Genomic DNA, 27,782 nt, shown 5'->3' on the forward strand with positions numbered 1-27,782 from the left:
ATCACCAACTAAAGAGCCTTTCCCACATGGCCATGGGAAGCAGACGTGCTGAAGTACCCGCAAGATTTTCCTTGGGGTGTACTGCATGTATTATTCTCCATAGGCAGCACCCCCTGGAACTCTTGTACATGTAGATGTGGGAAATTGGAGAAATGAAAGCAAGATGATTTACATCTTGTAGTGAAACCCCCTTTTTTTTTTGCTTGTCAATTTTTGTTTTGTTTTTGCTCATCCAATTTCTCGGGAACAAAATGACCTGCATTTTGCAGTGAAACCCTTATTTTTTTTGCTTGTCAAATTTACATAAGCATCCCCTGTAAAAACAATGTTCCCATGGCTCTGCTTTCACAATTGGTTGTGACTATTTTGAGTGCAAAATATATTGACTGTAACAATCCTTGTCATAAACAGCCAAACAACCAATTGCAAGAGCCCATTTATACCTCTGATAAAGATTGAACTTCATTAATGTATGTGCAAATTAACAAACCTAATTTTTCAACAAAAAAATCACTTCAGCAAAAGAATGGAACAAACTTTCAATTATTAAAATTTGTGTTTTATAACTGCAATAATATTTTTTTATGTATTGTACCTCTTATGTCAAAAAAATTGTCAGGTAGTACACTTTAGTCAAACATGAAATATGTTATCAAATCAAAATATAATCAACAAAATCATTTTCATTTTTTGAAATTCACTCTTTTAAAATTAAAGGAGATGAAATACATTATTTTTTAAATGAAAGCATACCTAGAATGTTGCAAAGTGCATTGTTATTGAGATATTTATTGTGAATAAATTATTTAAAACAGGTAAATTTTCTTTGTGACAAAAGAATATATTTCTCATAAACCATGTAGTTCTAAAATTAGATTTATTTTTAGTTGTTTGATGATTCTCATATCCTAAAACTAGGTGATGTGGGGTTTTGGTGCTGGTGTTGGAAGCACGATTTAGATTGCCTTTCTCAACTCAAACACCCAATCTGAGCTTTAAAAAATGGTCAAAATCACATTCCGATACCTCCAGACCAAATGAGACTCATCCTAAAACCATTGCTTTTCATATTGGTGCTGTGCTGGTGTAAAATTGGCCAGACACTAACACCGAAAGGTCAACACCGAACTCTAAATCACCAATTGTCTGGTTAGACCCATAATGAGATACATTGACCCTTTACACCTTCATCCTGATGAAGAAAGAAATTATAGCTAAAAGCCATGGCACCAATAACTCACATAGTCATATAAAATACCATTTCCTTCCCAGCCATCAACACAATACATGAAATCCCATCATTTATTCTTGCTCAATGTTCGCTGTTTTTCGGCATGTTCGACGATCTTCTCTTCCACGCGCAGCCCCTTTCGTCTGCGAACGCCGATCATGTACTTCTTGGCCTGGTTCTCGTAGTCGGCTTTCTCTCCGAAGTGAAGGAGCTCTTCCTCGGTCGATGGCTCCCAGTATGGATCACTCGGTACCACCTGTCAGTGAGGTCACAGAAAGGTCAAAGGTTATATGTGAATTGTATGTAGGGTTCAGTCATTCAAGTACTTTATTTTAACCATGACATGGATGTCACAAACTCAACTTCAGAAAACACTTTTTTTTTCATTGAATTGAATTTTTTTTTTACAGATTTTTTTTTTTCCTTTTCACCATTCCTGCTATTTTGGCACAGCACAGCACTTTTACTACACACACAACTTTTTATTGCTTATTTCTGAGAACAGGTACAATGGTTTCTCTACTGTTCCCCCATCCTAGGACAGTGGACCGGAACATGGAAACAAATTTATGGTTTGATTTTTTAGGACAAAATTCAGGCTTTCCAGGTCCATTTGCTTTGTCTTCGGATAAACAACTATAAAAGCGCACCCACACACATACTCAAGGATTGAATGTGGTTTGACAAATGTTACATACATTCAGTAATAATCTCTGTTAAAAATACAAATGAATGAATAAGCTCATGACAGTGCATAATGATAACGTTTGAGTAGTTTTTCACTCTTTAGGAATGTGCTTCGTGTCCGAGCTTGAAGTGGTAATGCTAGGGGAAATAAGTTTTGGCTTCAAAAATGCTGCAAAATGTTTCATTTGTCTTTGTAAAGAAAAAAAATCAATTCACAAATGACATTGACAATTACGATTAGAAACTTGGGATTATGGGTGGAAATATCTCAATAAAATACAAATTCACAGGATTATAAATATGTCAAGGCTATTTTCTTCTATGAATCGTATTTTGGGTAAACAATGAAAATTCTTTTCCTTTTGTCCAATAATGACCCACATGGAGGTCATAACATAACCTACCTCCCAATGGCTGAAGAACAGTTGTGGACTTGCTAGACCACTAGTCTTTTTCCGAATGTCCTCTGCAAAGCCAAAGCTCTCTGCGACGGGAAGCACTGCCACAATCTCAAAGACATCAGAACCCTCTCTCATCTCCTCTTGCAGGATGCGACCATTTCGCTTGGACAACACACCGTACATCCGACCTGTCCAAAGAACAACATTTTGAGTCTTGAATAAACTTCTGACATCAAGCAGAGACAGAAAGTAGTATTATTCTTTCTTCTGAAAATGTCATGACAATTATTCAATTAATTTGATAATCATTATAAAACAACATGGAATTGTTAAGAGATACAGTGGTGCTAGAAAGTTAGTGAACCCCACCAGAAAATGTACTCCTTCATGCTGAGTGTTGAATGGAGACAACAACACAATGTTCGGCGAGACCAGAGAAAGAACCTTTATTGAATGTAAGATTTTTTATCACCTGACTTCGCAATTGAATATCGAAAACATGGCAGAACTTGAACACTTGAAATATGTTCATTTCTGGTTGGGTTCACAAACTTTTTAGCACCACTGTATAATTGCCATAGATTTGTTGCTGTAGATGGTGGTGAAGTGAGTTAAGTATAGGAATAATGTTAAAGTGTGTTTCACTGAATTATCTTTTCTTGATTTCACAGGAGACTACTGGTGATTGAATGAAGCAAAGTTATTAATTTCACAAAACATGAAATGACTTAGCATTAGAGGTAGACTGTGGGATGGTCGCGAAAATTGTGACTTTCCGTGGGGCAGCAAATGCAACCACGGTTCTTGGACATGATAATATGTAAAATATTATGTGTGAATACATGCAACATGTTGCCTTCGCTAAATTCTGCTCCTGAACTCAAAATTAAAATAATATGCGAAATCGTACCATTGATTCGACTGGAAATTCCGCCATTCACCCCTAGTGTTAAGGACTTTCGCGAACGCGCGTATGCGTGTACAATGCATGTAACCTCGTTCGCGTTTATTTTTTTTTTATTCGCTGTATATGCTATACGTTATATATAGAATCTACGATGTCGTCGTCTTCGTCGTGTTTTGACAGTGAAAATGACGTTTTACCACCAGCAAATATATGCTACATGCATGTCTTACCCAAGGAGAGAGGGTTAGAAATCTAGATCTCGACCTATACAAAAATCATCAAAGTTTGCACTGCTTCACTTTTGCAGAGAATGAAATGCAAGAGTGACAAAGAGAACAATTTTTGGCATGGACAAAGATCGCTGTCACAAAGATCATCATCTTCGAAATCATCCTCTGTATCTTTTTCACCTTCGATCGCTTGACTGCTGGTGATACAAACGATGTTTTACCTGGCTCTGGGCAAGATGTAACGTTGATCCAATCGAATCTTGCTGGCCGGGCTCCTGGGCCAGGCCGCGCTGCAAGTCAATCGCAAAATGCTCTGGCTGATCAGTCTCTGCTGCACGAATAAGCTATTTTCATTCCGAAGTCCCAGGTAGTCTACACCAGCGAATGCAGCAAAGGCTTAAATTTGTTCCAGCTCTTTACTTGAAAGAAATTTACTGGCCCTCTCTCCTTGGGTAAGACGTGCATGTAGCATATATTTGCTGGTGGTAAAACGTCATTTTCGCTGTCAAAACACGACGAAGACGACGACATCTTTTCCGCCATCGTAGATTATATTTATAACGTATAGCATATACGGTACAGCGAATAAAAAATAAATAAACGCAATCAAGGTTACATGCATTGTACACGCTTGCCGCGTTCGCGGAAGTCCTTAACACACGGGGTGAATGGCGGAATTTCCAGTCGAATCAATGGTACGATTTCGCATATTATTATTTTAATTTTGAGTTCAGGAGCAGAATTTAGCGATGGCAACATGTTGCATGTATTCACACATAATATTTTACATATTATCATGTCCAAGAACCGTGGTTGCATTTGCTGCCCCACGGAATTTAAAAACTAGAGACATTTTCCTTGCCCATCCCATAGTCTAAGGGGAAGTCCAATCTGACATCAAGTTGGTTTTCACAAAAGTAGAATAATCATGGAAGCATATTCATGATGAGGCAAAAATTATTTTTATTTTGTCATGCCCTGTGCAGCTCCCTTCATATTTCAAGAAATGTGAAATCCATAAAGTTCAATTTTTTTCCAGAAAATCAAAGAATCATTATGCCAATACAATCAATATATATAGTCAGACAAATGATATCATACATGCTTCTGTGAAAATATATATTCCACAAATACAAACAATTGAAATTTTGCACCCTAAGGAAATAGAATTACATAACATTTCAGAGAGAGCTGCTTGCATATGAACAAAAATCCATACAAACTAGCCAAAATTCTCATTTTTAATAATGATAATATGCAACTTTTAAAGAGCGCTTTGAAATACAATGTTTCTAAGCATTGCATATTATCACATCGGTTGAAGCATGGCTACCCTATCAAGGGAACAAGCATTCGCAGAATTTCTTTCTACCGGGCACCCATTTACTCCACATGTGTGGAGAGTGGCAAATGCAATTAACGCCTTGCCAAAGGACGCAGGTGATGTGGTGGGATTCAAACCCCGGACCTTGTAGTTCAAAGTCCGGAGACTTATCCTCAACACAACACAACACAACACCTTTCTGCTTCTATCAAGGGTGGGTTTGCCTTACCTAGCACCTCGGCTGTAGCTTGGATGTCACACTTGTACATGGCTGCCATCAGTCTCTGGGGCTGCGTCTGGAAGGCTACGCGACATCCTTCCTTGATGGTGGAGATCACCTGCCCCGAGAGAGGGCCATATACCACCTGTTGATGCGGCTGGTGGTAGGGGTGCAAACCCCGGGTGGGGCTATGTGGTAAGGGGGAGCCAAACGGGGGTGGAGAGCCTAGAGGTGGAGATGAGAGGATCGGCGATGAGAGAGGTGAGTGGATTGTCAAGGATCCGATCTTTGGACCTCGGGGGCTGTTCATATTTTCTGTAGAAATCCCTTGGGGTATGGATATAGTTCTAGGCTGGGAGGTCACTTTACTACTTATATTGCACTGCGTCATGTTGCCGTCATCAAAATGAGATTCTGTTATTCTGTCTTTCTCTGTGGTGTCACACTCCCTATGTTCTAAGGACACTACATCGACGTCAGATTTCTTAGGAGTCCGAAGATTTGTGTTGTCTGCGAGACCTTTGCTCATCAAGGTCTTGTCCATTTCCCATTTCTCCATAACAAAACACACTCCCATCATGGGTTCCTCACAGATCGGCCCCGCAAGGGTCGCCAGCTGGAAACCGCTCACAATGCTGTTATCGAACTCCCGCAGGACACCTTCCTCCTGAATGCCACCCTCTTCCAAGCAGTCCCACATGGACAACCTCCTGTAGTCTTCGATCTTGTTCACCAGAATGTTTGGACCGCATCGGCGTGGTCCAAACGCCCATATCCCATCCAGGCACCCCCTCCACTTCTTCCCAGCTGCATTGAAAGCTTCCTCCAGTTTTGATCTGAGATCCTGCAAACTAGCTATGACTGTGGGAGACAGACCTATGCTTCCTGCTTGATCATTCGCCTTCCCTGATAAAAATGATGAAACATAATGATCCAGTAACCTGATCAACTCCGTGCTCTCCTCTAGTAAACTTGTCACCGCTTCTGGAAGAGGGACCGCCCTGATACGAAAGGTGCATGCATCATTGGAGGTCTTGATCTCCACCAGACCATTCTTCAATATCCTGAGGTCGTCATCGTCGATGCCCATGGAACGCACCTCTCTATGTACCTGGTTTATGTCGTCTATGACCTCGTTCACCATGTCAATCTTGGGACGCGGGATGATGGTCTCACGGAATGGAATGATCGGAGGGGAAACATCAATCTCTACTTTGGCAAACCTAAAAAATAAGACAAGTATATAAAAAGATTCTCATTTCATTAACATTATCACGTCACGTCCACCCAATCAGCAAGTGTAATTAAATGAATAAAGAAAACTTAAACAAGCATAAATTTAATTTTCTTAATTGTTTAATTTCAACAATTGAAAGTTTCACCTCCAAAATGCACATTAGTCAATTAGCTCACACACATACTATTCTTTTGGTATTTTATTATGAAATACAGTTCTTGATTGATTCACAATAAGTTACAGAAATTCCAAATGTTCACAGAGGAATCAAACTATTAACAAGGGAAATAACAAATTATTTCATGTAATTTTACACAATAAAATACCAAAGAAAAATTACAAACCTCCTGTGATGTGCATATCACAGTTTTATGAAAACAGACCAAACTTTGAAAAAGTATAACTTTCTTAAACTTTATCTGATTTTTATGTAATAATATTCTGCATCATGTTTTTCTGATTTATCAAAATTTAAACTCCACTTGTTGAAGGAGTAGTCATGCATTAACTCATAGGTCCGTATTCTGCAGTCGGTTTAACTTAGACCATGGCCTAACTCTGTACTTAAAGTATGGTATGTCAAAATTTCATCAACATTGTATGTTTCTTATATTCACTGTTCTCTTTCATTGTGCAACAATGGCAAAGAAAACTCTATCAGTTATTATTCTCAGACAGGTTACTAAGGACCTGAGTGAGATTTGAGCTGATAAAGTGTACAGGTGTTGTGGCTCAGTGGATACGTTTCCAGACTTTGAACCACAAGGTTCGGGGTTCAAATCCAACCGCAGTACTCGCGTCCTTTGGCAAGGTGTGTATCTACATTTGCCACTCCCCACCAGGTGTAGTAGATGGGTACCCAGTAGGAAGGAATTCCTTGAATGCTCGAGCGCCCGATCAGGGTAGCCGTGCTTAAGCCGGGGTAATACTATGCAGCACCTTGAAACATTTGTATCAAGAGCTATATAAATGTTGCAAATTATTCTTACTATAAGAGTAAGATATGAGCTGATAAATCAAACCTGAACTATCAAAGATTTATCTCACCTTTAGTTATCCATAGTTAAACCACAACTTTAGACCAGAGTTTGACTTAAACCGGATTTCAGAATACGGACCAAAAGAGTTGTGTGTAAGTTTACCAACGGCGTTTTGAAACACCACCCTTGGGACCATTTCATCAACCTTTGTCATACCACAGATCTGACAACTTTCCTTGATTTTTATTGGCCGAGTAGTGCAGTTCCTATGGTAACCATCAGATAAAACATTTGACAAGTCCTTCATGAACCCTGTCTGCAGGTAACAGCCATACTTCCAACCAATCGCTTGATTAGGGTTCCCTTCAGCCATCTTATAAAAGACAATCAAGTTCAGAATCCTGAACCTACCTCTTTCTGAGGTCATCCAAGCATCTCTCTAGATGGACTTCACCGGCGGCCACTATAACATGTTCCCCAGTCTCCTGTACATACACCTCCACGCACGGATCAGCTTGGTTCAACAGCTTCATGCCTTTCATCAATGCCTGCATATCAGCTGAAGAAACAAATAAAACAAATACACAGTTTAATAGGTAAAATGAATATAGAATTAATCATTTACAAAAAACACCATTCATATGATGATAACATACTATGTTCATTGACCCTAAATGACCTTGATCGTATGACCAAACACTTGTGCAAGACGATCAGTGATACTTGATTACACCTCAGTCCAAATTTCATGAACTTAATCTATAAACTTTCAAAGTTATGATGGCAATTCAACATATACCCTTAACACGGCCAAAGTTAATTGACCTTGGTCATGTGACCTCAAACTCTGGCAGGATGTTCAGTAATACTTGATAACCATTATGTCCAAGTTTCATGAACTTCCTAATTTATGATGACATAGTGATCTACTGCGTAACTATGAGACATTCGAAGAGCATTACAGGGCTCGTCAGGATGAAATTACACAAGAGAGGGTGAAATATGAACCTCATAATTAATCTGTGGCTCAAGCAGAACAGCTTTTACAGAAAGAACCTGATCTCCAAGACAACTGGGATGAAATTACTCCAACTAATGAACATCTTGATACTGACAATAACGATGAATATGCCGGTCCGGTCAAACTCCAGCACAAGAACAGTATGACATCTCACAGGATCTCTGCTTGGCTGTTACTACAGATGACATGAACCTCCGTCATGAGCTGCCTGATGAACAGTACCGTGCTCACCTCCGATCTCTTAACCAGGAGCAGATACAGTGCCTGTACAGCATCATCCACCAATCAAAGACATCGACCCAGCCAGTCTATCACTTTCTCAGTGGAGGAGCAGGAGTTGGGAAAAGCTATGTCGTAGAAGCTCTATACTAAATGGCCATCAGATACTACAACAGGAGAGCTGGTGAAGACTTCACCTCATCAAGAGTACTGCTCATGGCTCCTACAGGCAAAGCAGCATACCATATCTCCATGGCAATACGATATGTTCCACATTGACAATTCCTGCAAACCAGAAGTTGGAATAAGATAAACTGAATTCCAGCACACTGAACACCTTGCAAAACCAAATTGGAGAAGTGAAACTGATCATCTTGGATGAAGTTTCCATGGTTGACTTCAGGGCGTTCAATTTCATAAACCAGAGACTCATGGACATCAAGAAATCTGGAGAGTACTTTGGAGGTGTCTCCCTAGTAGTGGTTAGGGATTTCTATCAGCTGAAGCCAGTCAAAGACTCGAAAATCTTTGTCAATCCAGACAAAGGTTACGACCCCCTTGCAACAACACTGTTCTAAGAACTGTTCTCCATGACAGAACTGAAGCAGATCATTAGGCAAAAGGAAAACAAGAAGTTTGCTAAATTGCTGAACAGACTGAGGGAGGGAAACCAGACCTCAGAAGACATTGCCACTTTGGAGTCCAGGAACATTAATCCAGGTGATGACCAGTGTCCACATCACGCCACTCATCACCAATGCCAGGGTGGACGCCCATAATAACAAGGTGTTCAGCAATGCTCAAACTACAAAGCTGAATGTAGAAGCTAAAGATCGTTTCATGGGAACCCACAGTCCAGAAGTCAAGGAGAAAATTCTCACATCATTCCCAAAGAATACTCAAAGTGCTCATCGGCTATTACATGTCATTATAAAAAATTTGCGTAAGCCTTTTCTAAGAACTGACAATAAATGTCAACAAGGGATTTGCTCACTAATAGAGGTACTTGTCAACTAATGATGGTTGCTACAACTGACAAGGGACCTAATCCAAAGGCTTCAGGCATTCTCTGGGTCCAATTCCTGGACAACAAAACTGGCGTTCAGACAAGAACAGAGAACAAACATCTTTATTCCCATAATATTCAACATAGACGCCAATATTGCCAGTCATGTGACCCTATTCTGCTTGATTCAAGGGTGAAGCGACGGTCCAGCTTTTCAGTTTCCACTCCAACCAGCAGCTGCTAAAACAGTTCACAGATCACAGGGTGACACTGTAGGTGAACTTGTGGTTGATCTATTGACAGAAAGAAAAGTCCACCATATTCATTATGTAGCTCTCAGTCGAGTGAAATATCTTGATGGCCTCCACATCCTCAATCTTCAGCCAGACAAGATCAGCATCGATCCACTGATTCGTATAGAGATGGAGCGTTTGCGAGCGAAGGCTCTGCCATGGTCAATCCAATTCCTCACCAACATCAAGGATAAATTCAAGACCGGGGCTTGAAAAGCTTTGTTGAAATGCACCATTTGTGCAATCTGAATTTGAGAAATATGTTTTTGCATGAGAAAAATAAAAACCTGTTGTGAAAGGCATTTGCAAGGTGATAAGTCAGGGGAATTAGAAAACTTCAAGGTATAGATCTAATAAGTTTAAAAACACTGGACACGCTCAACTTGGCCATAGCTATGGCACTCCAAATTAAAGGGGAAAAATGGAACATACATGAGATGACCAATGTGTCTGGTGTATTGCCATTCCAGATCATCAATGATCTTGCGTTTACACGAAGATCCTACTTAGAATTACCATAAAAAGCAGCATTTAAACCTATTTGTTCTATTCTTAAATATATTTTCTTACATAAATGTTTGGGTTCCACTGCTACTCTGACAATGGGTGGAGCTGCAAAGGTCATGTCTGTGAATGCCGGACAGGCAAGGCTGCTCGAAATGGTTGCTGACTTCAGCACTATCTCATCTAAGCCACCAATACCTAGGTAGGAATGAAAAAAGCAATCAATTTAAAGAGTATATCTATGAGGAATAATATTATGGAAGTTGAATTGAGATTATACATTGGACAGAAACTTTAAAAAAAACTTAAATACAAACCTACCAATAACTAAAATATTTGATATATTACTTTAAACAGTTCCTTGCCATAAAGTGACATAATCAATGTCAACATTTGCAGACAAGTATTTCAACCACTTTTATTTTTATTTTTTATTTATTTGGTCAGTCATACTTTCAGTCATGAAACATCACAATGTCCAGGCTATGTTCACCCTAGCAGCAAGTTGATTTGAATAATTACAGGAAATAAAATAAGCAAACCCTGAAAAAAAAACTTGGAGTACTAACACACTGTTTTCACATTCTTAATATTTTATTTCAAATCATCTTCAGGATTTTATAATCTTTTATTTCATACAATGATCTGGATATGATTTGAAATAAAAGATTAATAAAAAATTAATTTGACATGAACAGTTAAAAAAAACTGAACAGTTGAAAACACTGCATGAATCTACTAATGAATCTATTATTTTCTTCTTTATATAATATCAGATGATAGTGGACGTCAAACAGTGCATTTTTTTAATGTTAATGATAAAGTAATAGTTCTATGTTTCACTTAGCTTCCCACCCGGTAAAGGGTCTGCAATTGACATGATATATCAATGAGAGAGATAACAGTGTCACACATTCATTAAGTATTTTCCTTTTTGCATACAGGGTACCCTTCACAGCAATTGTTAACAAAAAATAACAGATATCAAATGTTCTAAAATTTGCACTTGTTGATGATAGGAAATACAGAATAAGGACAAGAACAGCTTACCTAATATGTTACCAGCAGGGACTTTCTCAAGGAGTTCTAATTCTCTACCCATCAGAAGATATAGACTGTCAACTGTAAACTCAGCTATGTATCGACTGCACTCCATGTTGGGTGACAAACTACCTCTATTTTCTGATATCTGAGACAAAAGCAATAATCATGTATTCAAATATTAAGTGGTGTCAAATTTTTGTTTTCACTAACAAAGGTCTTATTGGACAAACGGAAGATTTTTATTAAATGTAACTTTTTTAAAGCTTATTACGCATGACATGAATCAAAGATTACTTCGTTTTCAAAAACACATTTTCGATGTCAATTAAAATTGGATGGAATTGGAATTTCTTATAATGCAAATGTATATCGAGAATAGAACAGAACTGAGTCAATTTCTGATAATTTTGGCGACTTCTAGACTTAATGCTTACAAAGCATTATTTCAAAATCCCAGTGAGCGTGGTGCTTCTACAACCTATTCTCCAATCACTTTTGAAGAAATGTTGATCAAATAAAGAAGGCAAATAGATAAGACTTACCTCAGCCAAGGCCTTTTGAGGATCATGCCTAGGTCCAAGAACAAAGAGTTTCTGTCCTTTGTGAATGGTCCCACTGAAGACTCGCCCAAATGCAAGGAATGTCTCTCCAGACTTCTTTTCCTCCTCGGCTTCTGGTTCCACTGTCAAGTCTGTTGATTCTACCATATCTAATTAAAAAAAAACATTAAAAAAATGAATGAATGGCTAATTTGGAGTGATAATGATATTTGCCCTTTTTTGGGGTGGGGGTCTGATCTTCATGATGTAAGATAAATAGAAAAAATATAATTGTTTCTTGTGTTTGTCACAATGGCACCTTTTTCTTCTTTCATGATATCGAATTTGTTAATCTGCTAACAATTCAGTAATAATGTTTTTTTATACAAACAATAAAATGGAGGTAAAAAATTTGCACTGTCCAGGGATGCCCATATAATTTCTTAGTTTTAAAACAAAAGCAAAATTTTTTTTTTCTTGTCAAAATATAATCTACTGTAAAAATGTGAGGTCGAATCTACAAGGTTTTGTCACCAAAGCTTGGTGACATACGTATGTACTTGCCTGTAGCTGATGTTTCTTCCTGAGAAGTCAACATGTCTCTTTCTTTTCCTCCCCCACCACCACCTCCTCCTCCTTTGTCCTGCTCTGCTGCTGCTGCTGCAGCTCTTCTCTCAGCATGCCTCTTTCTTGCTTCCTCTCTCCTTTGTTGTATCTCAGCACAAGTCAACGGTCTGTAAATTCAAATCGGTGACACAACATTTTCTCCTGCAAAATTTGGTCCGGTCTTAATATCTCAGAGGGCATAGGGTTAGAGTTAAGATTGTAATGAGAGTTTTTGGTTCAGAATAATGTAAAAACAATGATTAGGGTTTTGGAGGTTAGATTTTAGGTTTGGCTTAACGTGCAGATTTTGTATCGGAGCAATTGTCGCCGGAGCAAATGTCATAGAACCGTCAAATCAATCATAATAAAAATAAGATCATCAGGCAACCTTCTTTTTTTAAAGTCCAATCATAACTTAATGAATGAGGTGAGAAATCTCAGCTTGCAGTAACTTTGTACACAAAATCACATTTTTGGGATGTTTTCAGTATGATAGGCATATATAAAATTAAATGAAATCTGATTATTGAAAAAATATTCTAAAATATTCACCAGACTTGAAAGTTAAAGTCAGTGATCAACACAACCAGACAATTTGCACAATGGAATGTTTAAATTTATGCATAGATTTACAAACTGGAGTATGAGGTGTCATTTTGCTAAATCATTTTCCACTGCACAAGATAACACTAGTACCTTGTATAATATTATTATACAAGGTACTAAAAAATGCCCCCCCCCCCCCCATTATTGTAATAAATAAGTTGAGTAGTAACAGGCACTCTTCTTTATATCAATCACAAAAACCTTTGCGGACAACTTTTGCCTCTATATTCCAGTCATTTCTTAGGCATGTGCAGCAGCTGACTGCTATTAAGTGAAGTAAGAATGTGACAACTGAATTTGCACTAAAATTCTCCTGTTAATAATGTCCAATACGTACCTTTGTCTGTTCTGTGGTAGCATACTCCGATCAACAGCTACCATTTTGGAGATGTAAACAATGACTGGGGCATCTGAATCAGAGGTAGACATCTGGAAAGCTGTAGGGAATATTAACAAAATATATATATGTTTACAGTGCGTCCCAGAAGAAAAGGTAAGTGGGATTGCAAGATATTTTTTTCTTCATATTCCATGCACATCATAAGATTCAGTTATTCTTCTTTATTTTGACACCTAACATAAGAAAAACATTTCCCACATTGATGAGCAAGAGGTATTTTAGATTTTAAAGGCAAAACCAGGTTGTGCAAGAAAATCAACAACAATGGTTAATGATACAATGACTGCGCTTATTCAAGGAATGACCGATTAACATTTCGTTTGTATTCTTTGTAAAGTTCCTTTCACCAATCTCTAAATAAGAGTAGATTCAGATTCACACAATAGTTCCAGCTCAAATCGTTTCGGATATGCCTCAGTATCTATTATCTGTATTCTGCCATCTATGAAAGTTTGCTTTTGGTCTCAAATTAAAGTAGAGATTGAAAATCTTCTTATACTCTAAGTGTCAAATTCGAAATCAAAACATATTTAATGATTGTGATTTCTATCTCTGAAAACTGGTTCTTTTTTGTCGGACGCACTGTATATGTATATTAATGAAAAAAAACTCCTGGACTGCTACATGGTGATCAGATGACGATGATTACACACAAAATAAAATTACATAAATATACACTCCTATGGATAATTTACAAACAAATATCTTGAAGGTCAATAATGAGAATTATTATCTATACATAGTGTTTTAACGATGCATCAAATTTGCATATTTTGGCCTGCATCAATTGCCTGTTCAATACGAGAGCATATTGAACAAAGTACCAAAATCCGACGAATATCCCATAGGCTACTGTCCAAAACTTACAATTAAATACAAGCCAGACCATATTGAACAGTCTAATGTGCATGGACGAAAAATACGACACGTACAACAATGAAACTTGATGATGTCATAATAAACTACATGTAAGTCGCATTTCTATGATCAAATTTGATCTTATGAAGGCCATATTAACCGATTGTGGTATTCAGTGACACGACTTGCTCCATCAAAAATTTCCCTCTTTCCTGGGGTGGGGGGTAAATACTAATATTGTATGGCTTTATTTCATGGAATACCAGAAACATTCCAATTGTTAGGGCCAATATTCCACTCAAAAGAATATTGACCCTAACCCTTGGAATAGTTCTGGTATTCCATTCTGAGCCATCTAATTTAATATTATTACATTTATATACCAAACCCTACCTTGTTTGAGTTGTTGAGATTCTGGATGAAGCGAGTCAAACCTTTGCCCACTGCTGCACATGAGTTTCTCTATTCTCTCTTCATTCACATTAGTGGGACTAGGCAGCTTACCACAAACCATGGCTTACAGTATCATCAAGGTCAAGGAGAATGTGACAAGTCATTAAGCATTAAATCATTCTGACAATGAAATATTTATAATATGATAATAATATGTCAATTTATATAGTGCAGTTACAATGCGCATATACTCAACTGCACTTTGATACTTGGTATTATATTATTACCCCGGCTGTAGCTGAGCCGCCATATTAATAGGCGCTAAAAGCCTTCAAAGAATAAATCCTACCGGGTACCCATACACCTCACCTGGGTCGAGTGCAGCACAATGTGGATAAATTTCTTGCGGAGGGAAATTACGCCATGGCTGGGATTGATGATTTCAAGACAGTAAACAAGATTTTCATTCTTTGTACATAAAGACTACTTTTTCATAATAATTTTCATATTTTTTTTTCTTATTCTGAACTGATTTTATCATTTTCTTATATATACATTGCATGTCTTATCCCTTTGGAGACTAAGCCTGTGTATATGCTGACTGGGGTCTATGGAAAACATGTGTTGCAGCAAAATCAGTCTCCAACGGATTAAGTACCCTATCAATCATCAAATAATAATGAATGTGAGACTTATTTCATAAAGGATACACAGAACAGCTTTCGACAGTGGCAGCCATTGCGTGCAGATCGCCTTTAGACAGATCCTGGTATCGTTGTGTCGAAGGTCACGGGGAGCAAGCTTCAATCCAAGAGATTTGACAATCTTTTCCATCTTCTCTTTATCTCTACAACAATATCACACATTATACAACTCCCAATAATGTTCTGTAATCTGATTGGTCCAAATCGGATCACATGATATTCAGCAAATTGCACTATTGCATCCAAAATGCACTATCCTGCACTCTTGACGTCATACCAAAAGTACAATCCTGCACTCTAACGTCAGAGTGCAGGATAGTGCCAGGTCTGGAATTATCTAAAATTTATAGCATATAGCATTTAGTAACATGGGGGAGGGGGTGGTTGTATAAAACAATGCACGCATTCTTGTGCATAGAGGATCTTAATAATAAACTGTGCTCGAATCGCTAAATGGATATACCGCACTCGGTCCTGCGGACCTTGGTACGGTATATCCATTGGCTTTTCTCGCACATCGTTCATTATTTGATCCTGCATGCACGCGCTTATGTGCATTATTTGTATAATGATGATAACCTCATTATGACATCCTCTTATTTGACAAACAAAAATTATCGCAAATAGATATAATTATCATACTATCAGAGCTGCCAACATTGGGATGATAGAATCCAGTAGATTTCGCGGAGGTATGATTTTGTGAGGGAGCGGCGGAACGTTGTCCCACGGATGGGAGTTTTGGGTAGCAAAACACATTAAGAAACAACATTTGATAGTAACCGACAGCTGTCTAAACCATCAAAAAAAATTCCGATAGATGAAATGCACATTAGAGAGAATTCATGAATTGTCATTGACTAAATATACACTTCAGGCAAAACAGTAGATTTTTAAATAATTCATAAAAGAATGCATTCAACATGAAAATACCTTTAATTGGCCAGAGGGGGAAGGGGCTGCAGTAGTGGTAAACATGGTAAATGAGCTTTATGTGGACTGTTTAAAGTCTCTGAGGGATTCCTGTGAAAACTGTCACACAGTCCCATTCTGCTTGAAAAGTATCTTTATACTTCGACAAGTATTTTGTCGTCTTGGTCTTGGATGACTCCATCTCCATGATCTCCATGGTCACTGGCGATGCGATTGTAGTGTGGATAAATCGGGACGGGGCTAGACAGCTGGCAGCCGTCTGTTTCGAGGAGTTTTTAAACATTTTTTTATTTTTTTTATTTCTCCTCGTACACAGACGGCTCGCTAGCGTGCAGCCACCATTAGGGGACTTGCAATGCAAAATCCCCCCGTCGGGGCTCTTCAATTTTTGTCTTTAATGAATAAAATTTTTGAAAATTAACGCGACCAAAATGCAAATTAATATTCCCTCTTGGCATTAATTGCCAAAAAACAGAGAAAAATCAAGTTAAAAGGAACAAAAACAGTGACTTACCTCGGCTGTCGCGCAAATTCACTTCCCCGTTTTATCCGCTCTTAAGTACATAAACATATGGCCAGTGAGTCCCCTGTACAGATCGCGCTAGAACTTCGGTCTCTGTATTTGGCGAGTGAAGCCAACGGAGTTCAGCTGAACGACCAACATAACAGAGACTGAAGCTTTTGGTCTAGGACGGGGCGTGCTTCGCACAGCTCAGCCAGCCACTGAGCCAGCGCCAGGCTAGCTCACTCACGAAAGAGAAAATGTTCGAATCCGATCAACCCAAGTGAAAGTAGGCGAAAAAATCTCCACTTTGCTTCTAATTTTTCAGAATTGTCAATAAAATTATTCCTGAAACTGGAAGTCGAGGTGTAAAAGTAATCCACTTGTTAATCCCATCATTGAACCACAGTTTCAGCTCGAATAAGGCGCAAGCAAGCTTACGAAAAATGCCTCGCAGTGCTCGTGAACTTTCCTTCTCGGAGCTTCCTGGCGCAGCGCGGCCGGCTGGAGCCCCGGCCGCCGGGGCGCATCGGGGGCCATGTGCATAGAGTACCGCTGAAGAGTTTTCATCATACATTGCAGAACCCGGAAATAAAATGGCTTGTTAGACTACTTTACCAGTCGTTCAGTAAAATTATCTTCATTTACATGGGAAATCAATGTACGATTATACAAAAACTGGTAGAAGTTACTGGGTAAAATGAAAATGTGATAAGGAGGTTCCACGTGGGTGTTAGGGAATTGAACATGCTAGACTCGTTAAACAGTCGTTTGTATGAATTTTACAATTTAACAGCTAAAAATCCTGATTATCCGGGAGATTTTGGCATGGGGTCGGGAGAACGGGAGATTGGATCGCAATCCAGTATTCTCCCGCAGGATCCGGGAGACTTGGAAGCTCTGTACTATTCAGGTGATATTTGAAGACCACTTGACAGGATTATCAGTCCATTTTTTAAGCTAAATATCATAGATAATAATAATAATAATACCAACATGCTTATATAGCGCTCATCACTGCCAAATGCATCCATGTGAGCTCAGTTGGATATTATTACTCTGGCTTTAGCCCCGCAGCATTTTACAGCACGGTGGCACTTCAAGGAATAAATTCCTGCCAGGTACCCATTTACCTCACCTGGGTTGAGCGCAGCACAATGTGGATAAATTTCTTGCCGAAGGAAATTACACTATGGCTGGGATTCTAGCCCATGACTCTGTTTCTAAGTCAGAAGACTGACCCACTGGGCCACAACGTTCCATGATTGAATGGGAGTGTCATGGTCTGGTGTTATTTTTTTTCAATCAAGCACTCATGGGTTCCAACCCTTGTCATGGAGTTATTTCTTTGATTTATTTTCAATTGGTCTAATGCCAATTTGTCCAATTACCAATTCATCTACTATCATTTGGTCTACCATCAGTTCGTCCACTATCCACATGGTCTAATTGCCATTTCGTCTAATAACAAGTTGGTCCAACAGCCAATTAGTCCATACATATTAGGTATAATTGTATTAAATGTTGATTGGGCAAAATGAATGAAAATGAAATGGATATTAGGCCAACTGGTAATGAGACAAAATGGTCATAGACGACCAAATGGTTATTGAACCAAATGATTGCTAGACAAAATGTTGATAGAAGGACTGGTATTGGACAAAATGAAGGTAGACCATGTGATGAGTGGACGAGTTGGCAATTACCATCTCTTTCATCAAGAAGATGATCCACATTGTGCTGCACTCAACCCAGGTGAGGTAAATGGGGACCTGGGCCTGGCAGGAATCTATTCCTTAAAATGTAAATAATGGTGCTGCATTATTGTTGAGTGCTTAGAGACTTCTGATAACATAAGTGGGTTTATTTATCATAAAGTGACAAGTTCACAAATGATGGTCATCTTTTTTAACTTTCTTTCAATTCTGTAAACTTATTTCAACATCATAAAACACAAACAAAAAACACCCCTAAAACAACACCCTGTATTTCTATTTTTACTTAAATGTATCAACATGTAACATACAAAAAAGTACAGGGACCATATTCTTCACAGGATACTTACTGTATTTCTTTGTATGATTTTGCATACTTACTTCCTGACAATGACTGTGTCATAAAGCGACCATATGTTCTCCAATACAAATTGCACAAATAGAGGCTTCTTGGCTTTAGCCTGGATGGGTGAATAAAGATAGAGGGATTGACAGACAGATGAGGATGGGAGGGAGGGATGGGTGGGTGGAGAGAATGAATGAGACAGAAAAAGGAGGTATGGACAAAAGGAAGAAGCAAAACAGAATCAAATTAACGATAAATGAAGTTGTAGTAAATGCTGCTTTCATGAGAAAGTCTGCACATTCAAGTTAAATTGTCACTATATCATCATAGATCTAGATCTGGTACCTCAACACAAAGCCAACTCCATGACATCATAAAATCTAAGCTGAAAAACAATCAACCTGAAGTGAAGATCGCCAACACAGATAAGCACATTTGGGACAAAGCGTTATCACTGCTTGGAAAATGACCAGACAGATAGCTGGAACCTCGTGATTATTTTGCTAATTTCTCAACAATTACATAATTTCTTGTAGAATCCTTTGGCACATATTTTTAATTCAAACATACAGACACTTGGGTGGTCAATCTATTGGATTCTGTAAAAACTCATCTTGAAATCTTTACACCACCTGGCAATTAGCTTAAAGGAACTTCGTCTATGATTCTAAAACCAAATTATCTTCCTAGCTACTCTTGTAATCTTTAAATTACATACCTATGCTTTTTAGACTAGTGGTATATGTCAAGATATTTAGCATAGAAAAATTCATGTCTCAGTAGTGCACAACCAAACTATTATTTCTGTACTAAATTTCTTCTGGTTGGCATAGCTCTCCAAGTGACGCAGACAAGGGGGATTGTGCAGACTTGGGGGAACTTGCCATACCAGAAAAAAGCAAACTGCTCATAAAACAATTATAAAATATTTTTTCATTTGGGAGATGATTTTTTTTTATTAGGGAAGCTTCCAAACTCTGAAGTGAATGATAATGTAAAGATATCTAGTAAAGACATTACACAAAGGCAGCCCATGTGAGCAATTGCATTATAAACAATGAAAAAAAAATCATGAATATATTTTTTCCCCCAAAACTAATAAAATAGATACCTGAGCTCCTTTCATGATCCTCTTTGACTTCGTGTGGAGGTAAAAATCTCCCCAGAGAGTCTTACGAAGAACGTCTGCCCTCACACCGAGTTTGCTGGCATACATTTCTGCAAAGTGGTTGATACTGGAGGAAAAGAAAGATATAGAACATTAAACTATACAGTTATCTCTCCCAAACATGCTTGATGTAAATGTATGCTATCAACCTCTGACACATTAAACATATGAAATCATATTTGCCAATTTATATAAGCTTGAGAATTTGGGATTTTAGTTCTTAAACTGTATCCTCATACTGTAAAACATCAATGAATGTACATACATTCATGTCCCTCCTACATGTACATCGGGGAGGGGGGGGGGTTTCACAACTTTCCAGTTGCATGCTGAATAAAAAGCATTACCACATTGGTCAAATCAAGAGCACACGCACTACTGCTTATTAATCAATAAGATTGCGCATTACATATATTACATGTGCGCGTCAGAACTAAAAATGATTTTCTTTAAGTCATACTTAACTTTGTGTGAAACACCTCCAAGTCTTTGGTCAAGGGATCAGAGGTTAGGGCTGATGACCGTTCTAACAATTTTTTTTTTCAGTAGTGCTTTAAACGCACAATAATTATGTCACTTTCTCGCCCAATATCCCCCCCTCCCTCTCTTGTATCACTGATAAATATAAATAGGTATTATGGGATGGATGAAGAGAAACACCAAATAATTTATTATGGGATATCAGGGTTGGGGTTTGGACCATTGTGCAGGGGGGGGGGGGGGAGAAAAGAAGATTCCGGGTCATGTGCTAGGTAGCAACCTCTAAAGCTAGGGTTACACTGGAACCAAATCAGCAGCGAATTCATCAAAATACACGTATTCAGGTGGTTTTGGGAGTATTCTGTTCTCCTTTCGCACATGCGATTAAATTTGGGAGGGATACAAGAATATTTGAATCCACCAAAACTATCTGAATCAGGCCGTATTTGGGCAGAATCAGTCTGAATTTATTCGGGAGAATTTGGTTTTGGTGTAACCTGGCCTTAAAGGACAAGTCCACCCCAACAAAAAGTTGATTTGAATAAATAGAGAAAAATGACCTTTAATAATGCAAATCATCTCCATACCTGAAACCCCATCCGTCCAATGCACTTGCAAAGACGACATTTCCTTGATCCGGTGAGAAATATATATGAGAGTCATCGGTGTCCTCCAAACCATCGCTCCAATCATACACCTGCTCTTCTACATCCTTACTCTCCCCAACACTCACTTTTTCTTTAGTCTGAATGGGGTCTTCACTTTTCTGAAACATGAGAGACAAATGACCATTATTAAAAGTAAAAGTAAAATGATGTAGTTGCACAGCAAACAATTATCTCATTATAAAGTCTCTAAAATAATGGTTGATTGTCACTCTATTATCAAAGGTCCAGATCTGGTACATTGACATAAACTTATCTTTGTGAAATCATGAAATCTTAGGTGAAAACTGACAAAACTTGTGATCACTAATACAGAAAAGCATTTATGTGAGACAGTGTATTAACATTGCTTGGAAAAACACCCAACAATTGATGGAATTCTTTAGTTTATTATGCTCATTTCTCAGCAATTACACATTTTCTCCAATAGCCATTTGGCACATATTTTTTACTTATACATACAAACACTTCGGTGGTCATTTCGTTGGATTCTGTTTGAACTCACTTTGAGATTGTTACCACAACTGCCACTTATCTTAAATTTCAATAAAAATTTAAATCACATTTCCTCTATTTTAAACATAATAAAGGCTATCATTTCTACAGAACTAAAAGCATAAACCCTTTGTTCTTTTCTATAGGATAATGAGATTCAATTACACTAATGAACAAAAATATTGTTCTTTAGCCACATGGGGTATATCCTGATAGCAGAGTGAGATAATATAGGAGTGCCTTGAGCATCTAACAAGGGTGGATACGTGCACTATATAAATCCTATATTATTATCACTATTATATCATATAAAAATATTTGTCTTGTACATTACAATCAATCTGATAATCACCACAACAATCATAAAACAACCAGACTATTATTGTGAAATGAAATTTGTCTATTGAAACAGGAAAATGTAAAATGTTATCATAATCATCAAATATGCCAAACAAATAGAATTTGCTCTAAATTGCATCTGGTTACTATAAACCGAGAAGCAGAGAGATTGTTGCAAGAAACTGATCTGCAATCTATTACAAATTTGTAGCTGACTGGCTGATATTGAATATTACTTTTACAGGACCACATTGCACAAAAGTTACTCTTATGGTAACTGTGCTATCCAATGGTAACTTTCAGGGATTCCTTGAGTTTGATTGACTGTTTAGCATTGTTGCCATGGTAGTTACCATTGGATGTCAAAGTTACCATAATAGTAACTTCTATGCAACAGGTCCCAGCAAATCAAGTCGACCTTTTGGTAACCAAAAACAGACCATCAAATCAACTTCAAATCCACAATTGAGTGAATCAATTTATGACCTAAATCTGACTTGCATAGAACTGCAGCACAGGTACAGAGGCATAATGCCTATAAATAAAACCATTACAGAAGCGGCATGGTCAAAGTGAACACCTACGCTTGAAGCTTTCTCCAGGACATGTGAAGCGTAGAGGTTTCCTACGACAGCATTGACTTGCTCCAGGACCTGCTGAAGATGAAGATGTGCTTCCATCGGTGTGTACTTGAGCTCACTGATCAACCGATCTATCTTGTTCAGCACCAGGCAAGGTTTGATGTGCTCCAGCCAGGCCTGCCTTAAGACGACATGAGTCTGAAGGGGTGATAATACCAAGGCATTGGTGAATTGTATCTCGACGATTGCAAAATTTACTAGAAATATTGTGGTCGCCGTTGCCACACAGCAGAATTGCACCAACAGCTTACTGTGAAATATCTGCCATAGCGACTCCCATAAAAATTGCTTATCATGTGACAGTTTTGTGATGGTAGGGTAGGGCTGGATATGGATCCCTAAGTCCTGTCTTCATACTTGGTGGGCGGGACAATAAAAACACAGCTTATAAAGAGAAAAATATATCCACCAATATGGTGGGTGTTAAAGGCCCTCAAAATGAACAACACTAACTAAACTTACAAAAATATACAAGATACAATTATAATATTTGTAATCATAATTAAAGTAGAATACATGTATACACAATCTCTGATTTCTTTGATTTACATTAAAAAAAACAACAAGCTATATATTATTATTAAGCATTCAATGAAAGATCAACAATAAATGATAATGTGGTCTGCAACTATATGCTAAGCTCATGAGGTTAAAATAAATAAACTGGAAAATCTCTAATCTTCAAAATCCTAAACAGGCGATCAGACACCTTTGTGTACGTATGGTAACTGCAGTCAAACCTGTGTTATCGGCCACATGATAGCAGTCACCTGCCTACAGTAACCACCAAATCTGATTCCCATGGAGGCAGATTGTGTGTATAAGAACCTGTCTATAGCAGCCACCTGTCTATTGTGACCACTAAAACTGACTCCCATGAAGGATTGTGCGTGTAAGAACCTGTCTATAGCAGCCACCTGTCTATTGTGACCACCAAATCTGATTCCCATGGAGGCAGATTGTGTGTATAAGAACATGTCTATAGCAGCCACCTGTCTATTGTGACCACTAAAACTGAATCCCATGAAGGCAGATTGTGTGTATAAGAACCTGTCTATAGCAGCCACCTGTCTATTGTGACCACCAAATCTGATTCCCATGGAGGCAGATTGTGCGTTTAAGAACCTGTCTATAGCAGCCACCTGTCTATTATGAACACTAAAACTGACTCCCATGGAGGCAGACTGTGTTTGTAAGAAGTTGTGTGTAGCAGCCACCTAATTTGTGTGCTTCCCATGGGTGGCCACTATAGACAGGTTTCACTGTAAATATAAACTCTACTTTTTAATTCTATGCAAAGCTGCAAATGAGTATACACAGGTCCAACTGGCCAAGAGGCTCCCAATTATCATTTACGAATCACCAATCTTTAAAAAAAAGAGACATAGAAAACGGACCTGTGGGCAGACGCCTTCTACGACATCGATGACTACTAGGGCTCCCTCGCACAGCCTGACAGCAGTAGAAACTTCACTGGAAAAATCCACATGCCCCGGGGAGTCGATCAGATTCACCAGATACTCCTCTTCTGTGGATGAAATAAGAAAATTCAACACTGACCTCATTGATAATGGAATAACAACAACAGCAATATGGATTTCTAAGACACTATGGCCCGTATTCTGAAGTCGAGTTTGAATTAAACCCAGGTTTAAAGTTGTGGTTTAAGCATGGATAGCCAATTGTTACATAATTATAAATCACTAACAGTAGAGATATATATATACATATTTCAGCTCATTTGGCCCTAAAATCATTCATAATTGTCTAGGAAGTATAAATAGATGATTGTATTCACCATCGATGAATCAGGAAAGAGCACAGTAAACATAAGAACAGGGTCGGAATTACACGGGGGCGACGGGCGAATTTGCCCCCATGACAGCCCAAATCGCCCCTAAAAATTCTCAAAACACAATGCTTTGGGGCGACTATTTATTTCAGAATCGCCCCAATAAAATACCATCGACAATGTAAAAAATACTTCACATAATTACGTTCTCTGGCGGCGGAACAAGTGCATCTTTTATATCGCCCTTGCCAGCTTTAAGTTGAACGGTCGATGCAATATCCGAACCTTCCGTAACACCGGAAGCTTCGCGATAGTAAATAAACGCGCAATGCAATATGGGATGCGGAGTACGCATAGTCTTTAGCACGGGGTTTTTAGAATTGTTGACGCACTTGCCGCATGGCTTATGTACATGTACACGTGCACGATTAGACTGCACAGCTGGTAACGAGACCACGTACATCGTACGGTATATTATGTGTACTAGGCATGCACAGAAGTATGCAATCAGCTGGTGATTGTGACAGCGCTGATTATCGACATCGTCGAGTCGGAGTGCGAGATGGATAAGTTTCTAATTCGAGTTCAACCTGGCTCTGCCAAACGGCCAGAGCCAGAAGCCTCTCCAAATCGAGATACTGTTGAGAAGGATAAGCCAAAAAAGAAACAGTACTGTACAGAGACAATCGACAATAAAGTCTTGGACTTGGGGCCTCGATTGGCTGGAATCTGAAGTGTGTGAAGCTGAAGACGACAGCGTACCTACGGGGGGGGGGGGGGGCAGGGGGCAGTCTGCCCCCCCTGACGAGTCACAACCCATGCACTTTTTTTGGGGGGGGTACAAAATCCTATATTTGTGGTTGAAGACTTTTTTTTTGCTTGTCACATTATTGGGCGGACGAATTTGCCCCCCTGTGAAAAATCCTAGGTACGCCACTGCTCTGGTGGGATCACTGTTGTTTATTGTAAGGCCTGTAGCCTACAGTAATTACAGATAAACATGTTCTGAGCCTCTAGGCATCACATTGAGTCTCGGAATGTCAAAAGGTAATTGCTGATATAATGCGATAAAAAAAGTAGCCCCATGAATTAGAAAATAGCCCCAAGATATTCAGTGGTAGCCCCAATGTAAAAAAAAAAGTAGCCCCTAAAAAAAAAAATTAATTCCTACCCTGCATAAGAAACATACAACTTTGGACACTTTTGGCTTCCCATAATATGAGCAGAGAGTTAGACCATGGTCTAAGATAAACCATAATAAGCAAGCTATTAAAAATTACAACAATATTGGCCATGATGTACAATTAGGTGGTGAAAAGACCTATCATGGTTTTATGAATATGGGCCCTTGACTCTATAGTCTGTAGACCCTTGGTTTTTGCAATTTCCCAAAGTGCATAATGCAGAGTCTGAAGTGGCGAGACTAGATTCACTATGTACGGTGGCTGGCTCTGACACAGAGAGAGAGAGAGAGACTTCGGAGTCTAGTCTTCACTCTAGACATGGTTTTAGTTAAACTGTCAAATATGAGTCTGTGCCTGCAGACTACCTTGACTCACTGACAGAGGCACATATGTGAGGAAAACAAATAGGCAAAACTAAAAGCAAAGTAATGTAATTTTCAAATATATGTAACAAGCAATCTTATTAACTAATACGCAGTAGTATGCATCCTCTTCACATGATTTGATCAATGCAGTGATACCTCTGCCACACACAACTTGGGATTTTAATGCGAATTTAAGCCACACTTTACAATTTTTAAAACACCCAAATGATCGAATGGCAAGAGCAAGAAGTGCTATTTATTGCCTGCCATTATGTAGTTACACTCAATCTTAATATTTTGTGAAACAGCCCTCCTGGATATAATGTTTGCAAGCATGGAACAAACCTGCAGGCAAAAGAATAACTTCATTTTCTGGGCCTTCTTTTCACAATCTACTGGCTAAACCTGCTACAACATTGGATAAGCTTTAACATTTCAGAGAATGTGGACTTTCCAGTGTTTTTTTTTTTCATTTTCCAGGGCTCTTTCAGCATTTTGGGGGGCGAAATCACCTCTAGCCCCGATGTAACTTTTTCCATCGTACCTGGAGTATTGCTATAGAGAAGGGAGATGGCGCTGGATTTCATGGTGATGCCTCGTAGCTGTTCATCTTCGCGGCTGTCCATGTACCTCAGCTTGCCGGCCATACGGGTGGATATGATCCCATTACTGGAGATGAGAGCATCTGCCAAGGTAGTTTTACCTGAACAGAAAAAAAAAATCGAATAGAGTATTCAAGCTTGATAATATTCTGTTTAAAGGTAAAAGAATGTTGTTGCAGCAAGCAATTTTTTTCATGAGAAAGTCTTTAAAATCAAGGTTGATTGTCACAGTATTATCATAGATCTAGATCTGGTATTTTAACGTAATCTTTACTTTGTGATATCATGAAATCTTAGCTGTTATTATACTAGTTATCACAACATTTCAAAACTTAACCTTGGACAAGATTTCAATGTTGACAATGTCGTCGGTAAAGCAGCACCTATAGTCTTACTCTGCAATGCAGAGCTGGGCATGTCAATGATACTGCATTTCTTTGAACATACAGCTTTAATATTCATGCGGCTTACCATGATCAACATGTGCTAAGATACAAATGTTTCTGATCTTGTCAACATCACTCTGCAATTGGGCAAGTTTCTGAATGGAGACAGATCTCATGATTCTTTGTCGCTATTAGCTGTAGAAGGAAAAAAAAAAGAAATGTTTGAGGTTAACATGAAGTCCATCCCAACAAGAAATTAATTTGAATTAGAGAACATTAAACAAGCAGTGTACAGAAAATTGATTATAAATGAAACATGAAAGTTATGACATTTTGAATCAACACTCGATATCACAAATCTGCTTCACACAGCATTTGGTCAGGCTTGGTGGCAACATACCAGTTAGGCCCTTACCCCCAAGTAAAAAAAAATAGAGTTTATTTGACATAACCAAAATGACCTGCATAAACCTTGCAGATTTAATTTTCATAATGATTTGAATAAAAGACAATTTGCTGACAAACCCAAGTTGGTAAATGGCACAACAATAGAACATCATCTCATGAGTAAAGGTGGCTTACGTCTAACTCACCATTGATCACCACTTTACTTGCTTATCATACAGAGTCTAGTTGGAAGATGATGTCATCAAGATGGTCACTTATGACTACCGTCAGTTTTTAGTGAAGTGGGAATGATCACCAACTTTCCTGAATAACGTAGGAGCGCGGAAGGAAAACCCGGCCTGAACACGGACT

At 38.5% G+C, this 27,782-nt stretch overlaps 1 protein-coding gene across 1 annotated transcript; it reads right to left on the reverse strand.

Moving 5' to 3' along the window:
* Positions 1-288: 288 nt before the first annotated feature.
* On the reverse strand, positions 289-27,782 carry LOC129262475 (elongation factor-like GTPase 1). The gene is made up of 19 exons (XM_064099756.1): positions 27,617-27,782; positions 27,109-27,218; positions 26,580-26,738; positions 24,092-24,222; positions 22,638-22,832; positions 21,142-21,320; positions 20,018-20,141; positions 18,942-19,021; positions 15,417-15,553; positions 14,707-14,829; positions 13,393-13,492; positions 12,408-12,577; positions 11,847-12,013; positions 11,311-11,449; positions 10,327-10,458; positions 7,629-7,776; positions 5,010-6,223; positions 2,323-2,507; positions 289-1,487 (listed from the first exon to the last, which is right to left on the reverse strand). The coding sequence occupies exons 2-19, from the start codon at positions 27,197-27,199 to the stop codon at positions 1,299-1,301; spliced, it is 3,663 nt and encodes a 1,220-aa protein (XP_063955826.1). The 5' UTR covers positions 27,200-27,218; positions 27,617-27,782; the 3' UTR covers positions 289-1,298.

The sequence above is a fragment of the Lytechinus pictus genome, chromosome 5, assembly GCF_037042905.1.
Source record: "Lytechinus pictus isolate F3 Inbred chromosome 5, Lp3.0, whole genome shotgun sequence".
Taxonomy (NCBI): Eukaryota; Metazoa; Echinodermata; class Echinoidea; order Temnopleuroida; family Toxopneustidae; genus Lytechinus; species Lytechinus pictus.

What these genes read in the sequence shown, in the direction of transcription:
- LOC129262475 (XM_064099756.1), bottom strand. Translation starts at nt 27,199, where the DNA reads ATGAGATCTGTCTCCATTCAGAAACTTGCCCAATTGCAGAGTGATGTT. An exon ending in ATCTCAACAACTCAAACAAG is followed by an intron (nt 13,493 to 14,706) that starts GTAGGGTTTGGT and finishes TATTCCCTACAG; the next exon opens with CTTTCCAGATGTCTACCTCT. An exon ending in AGTGGAACCCAAACATTTAT is followed by an intron (nt 7,777 to 10,326) that starts GTAAGAAAATAT and finishes TTGTTTCTTCAG; the next exon opens with CTGATATGCAGGCATTGATG.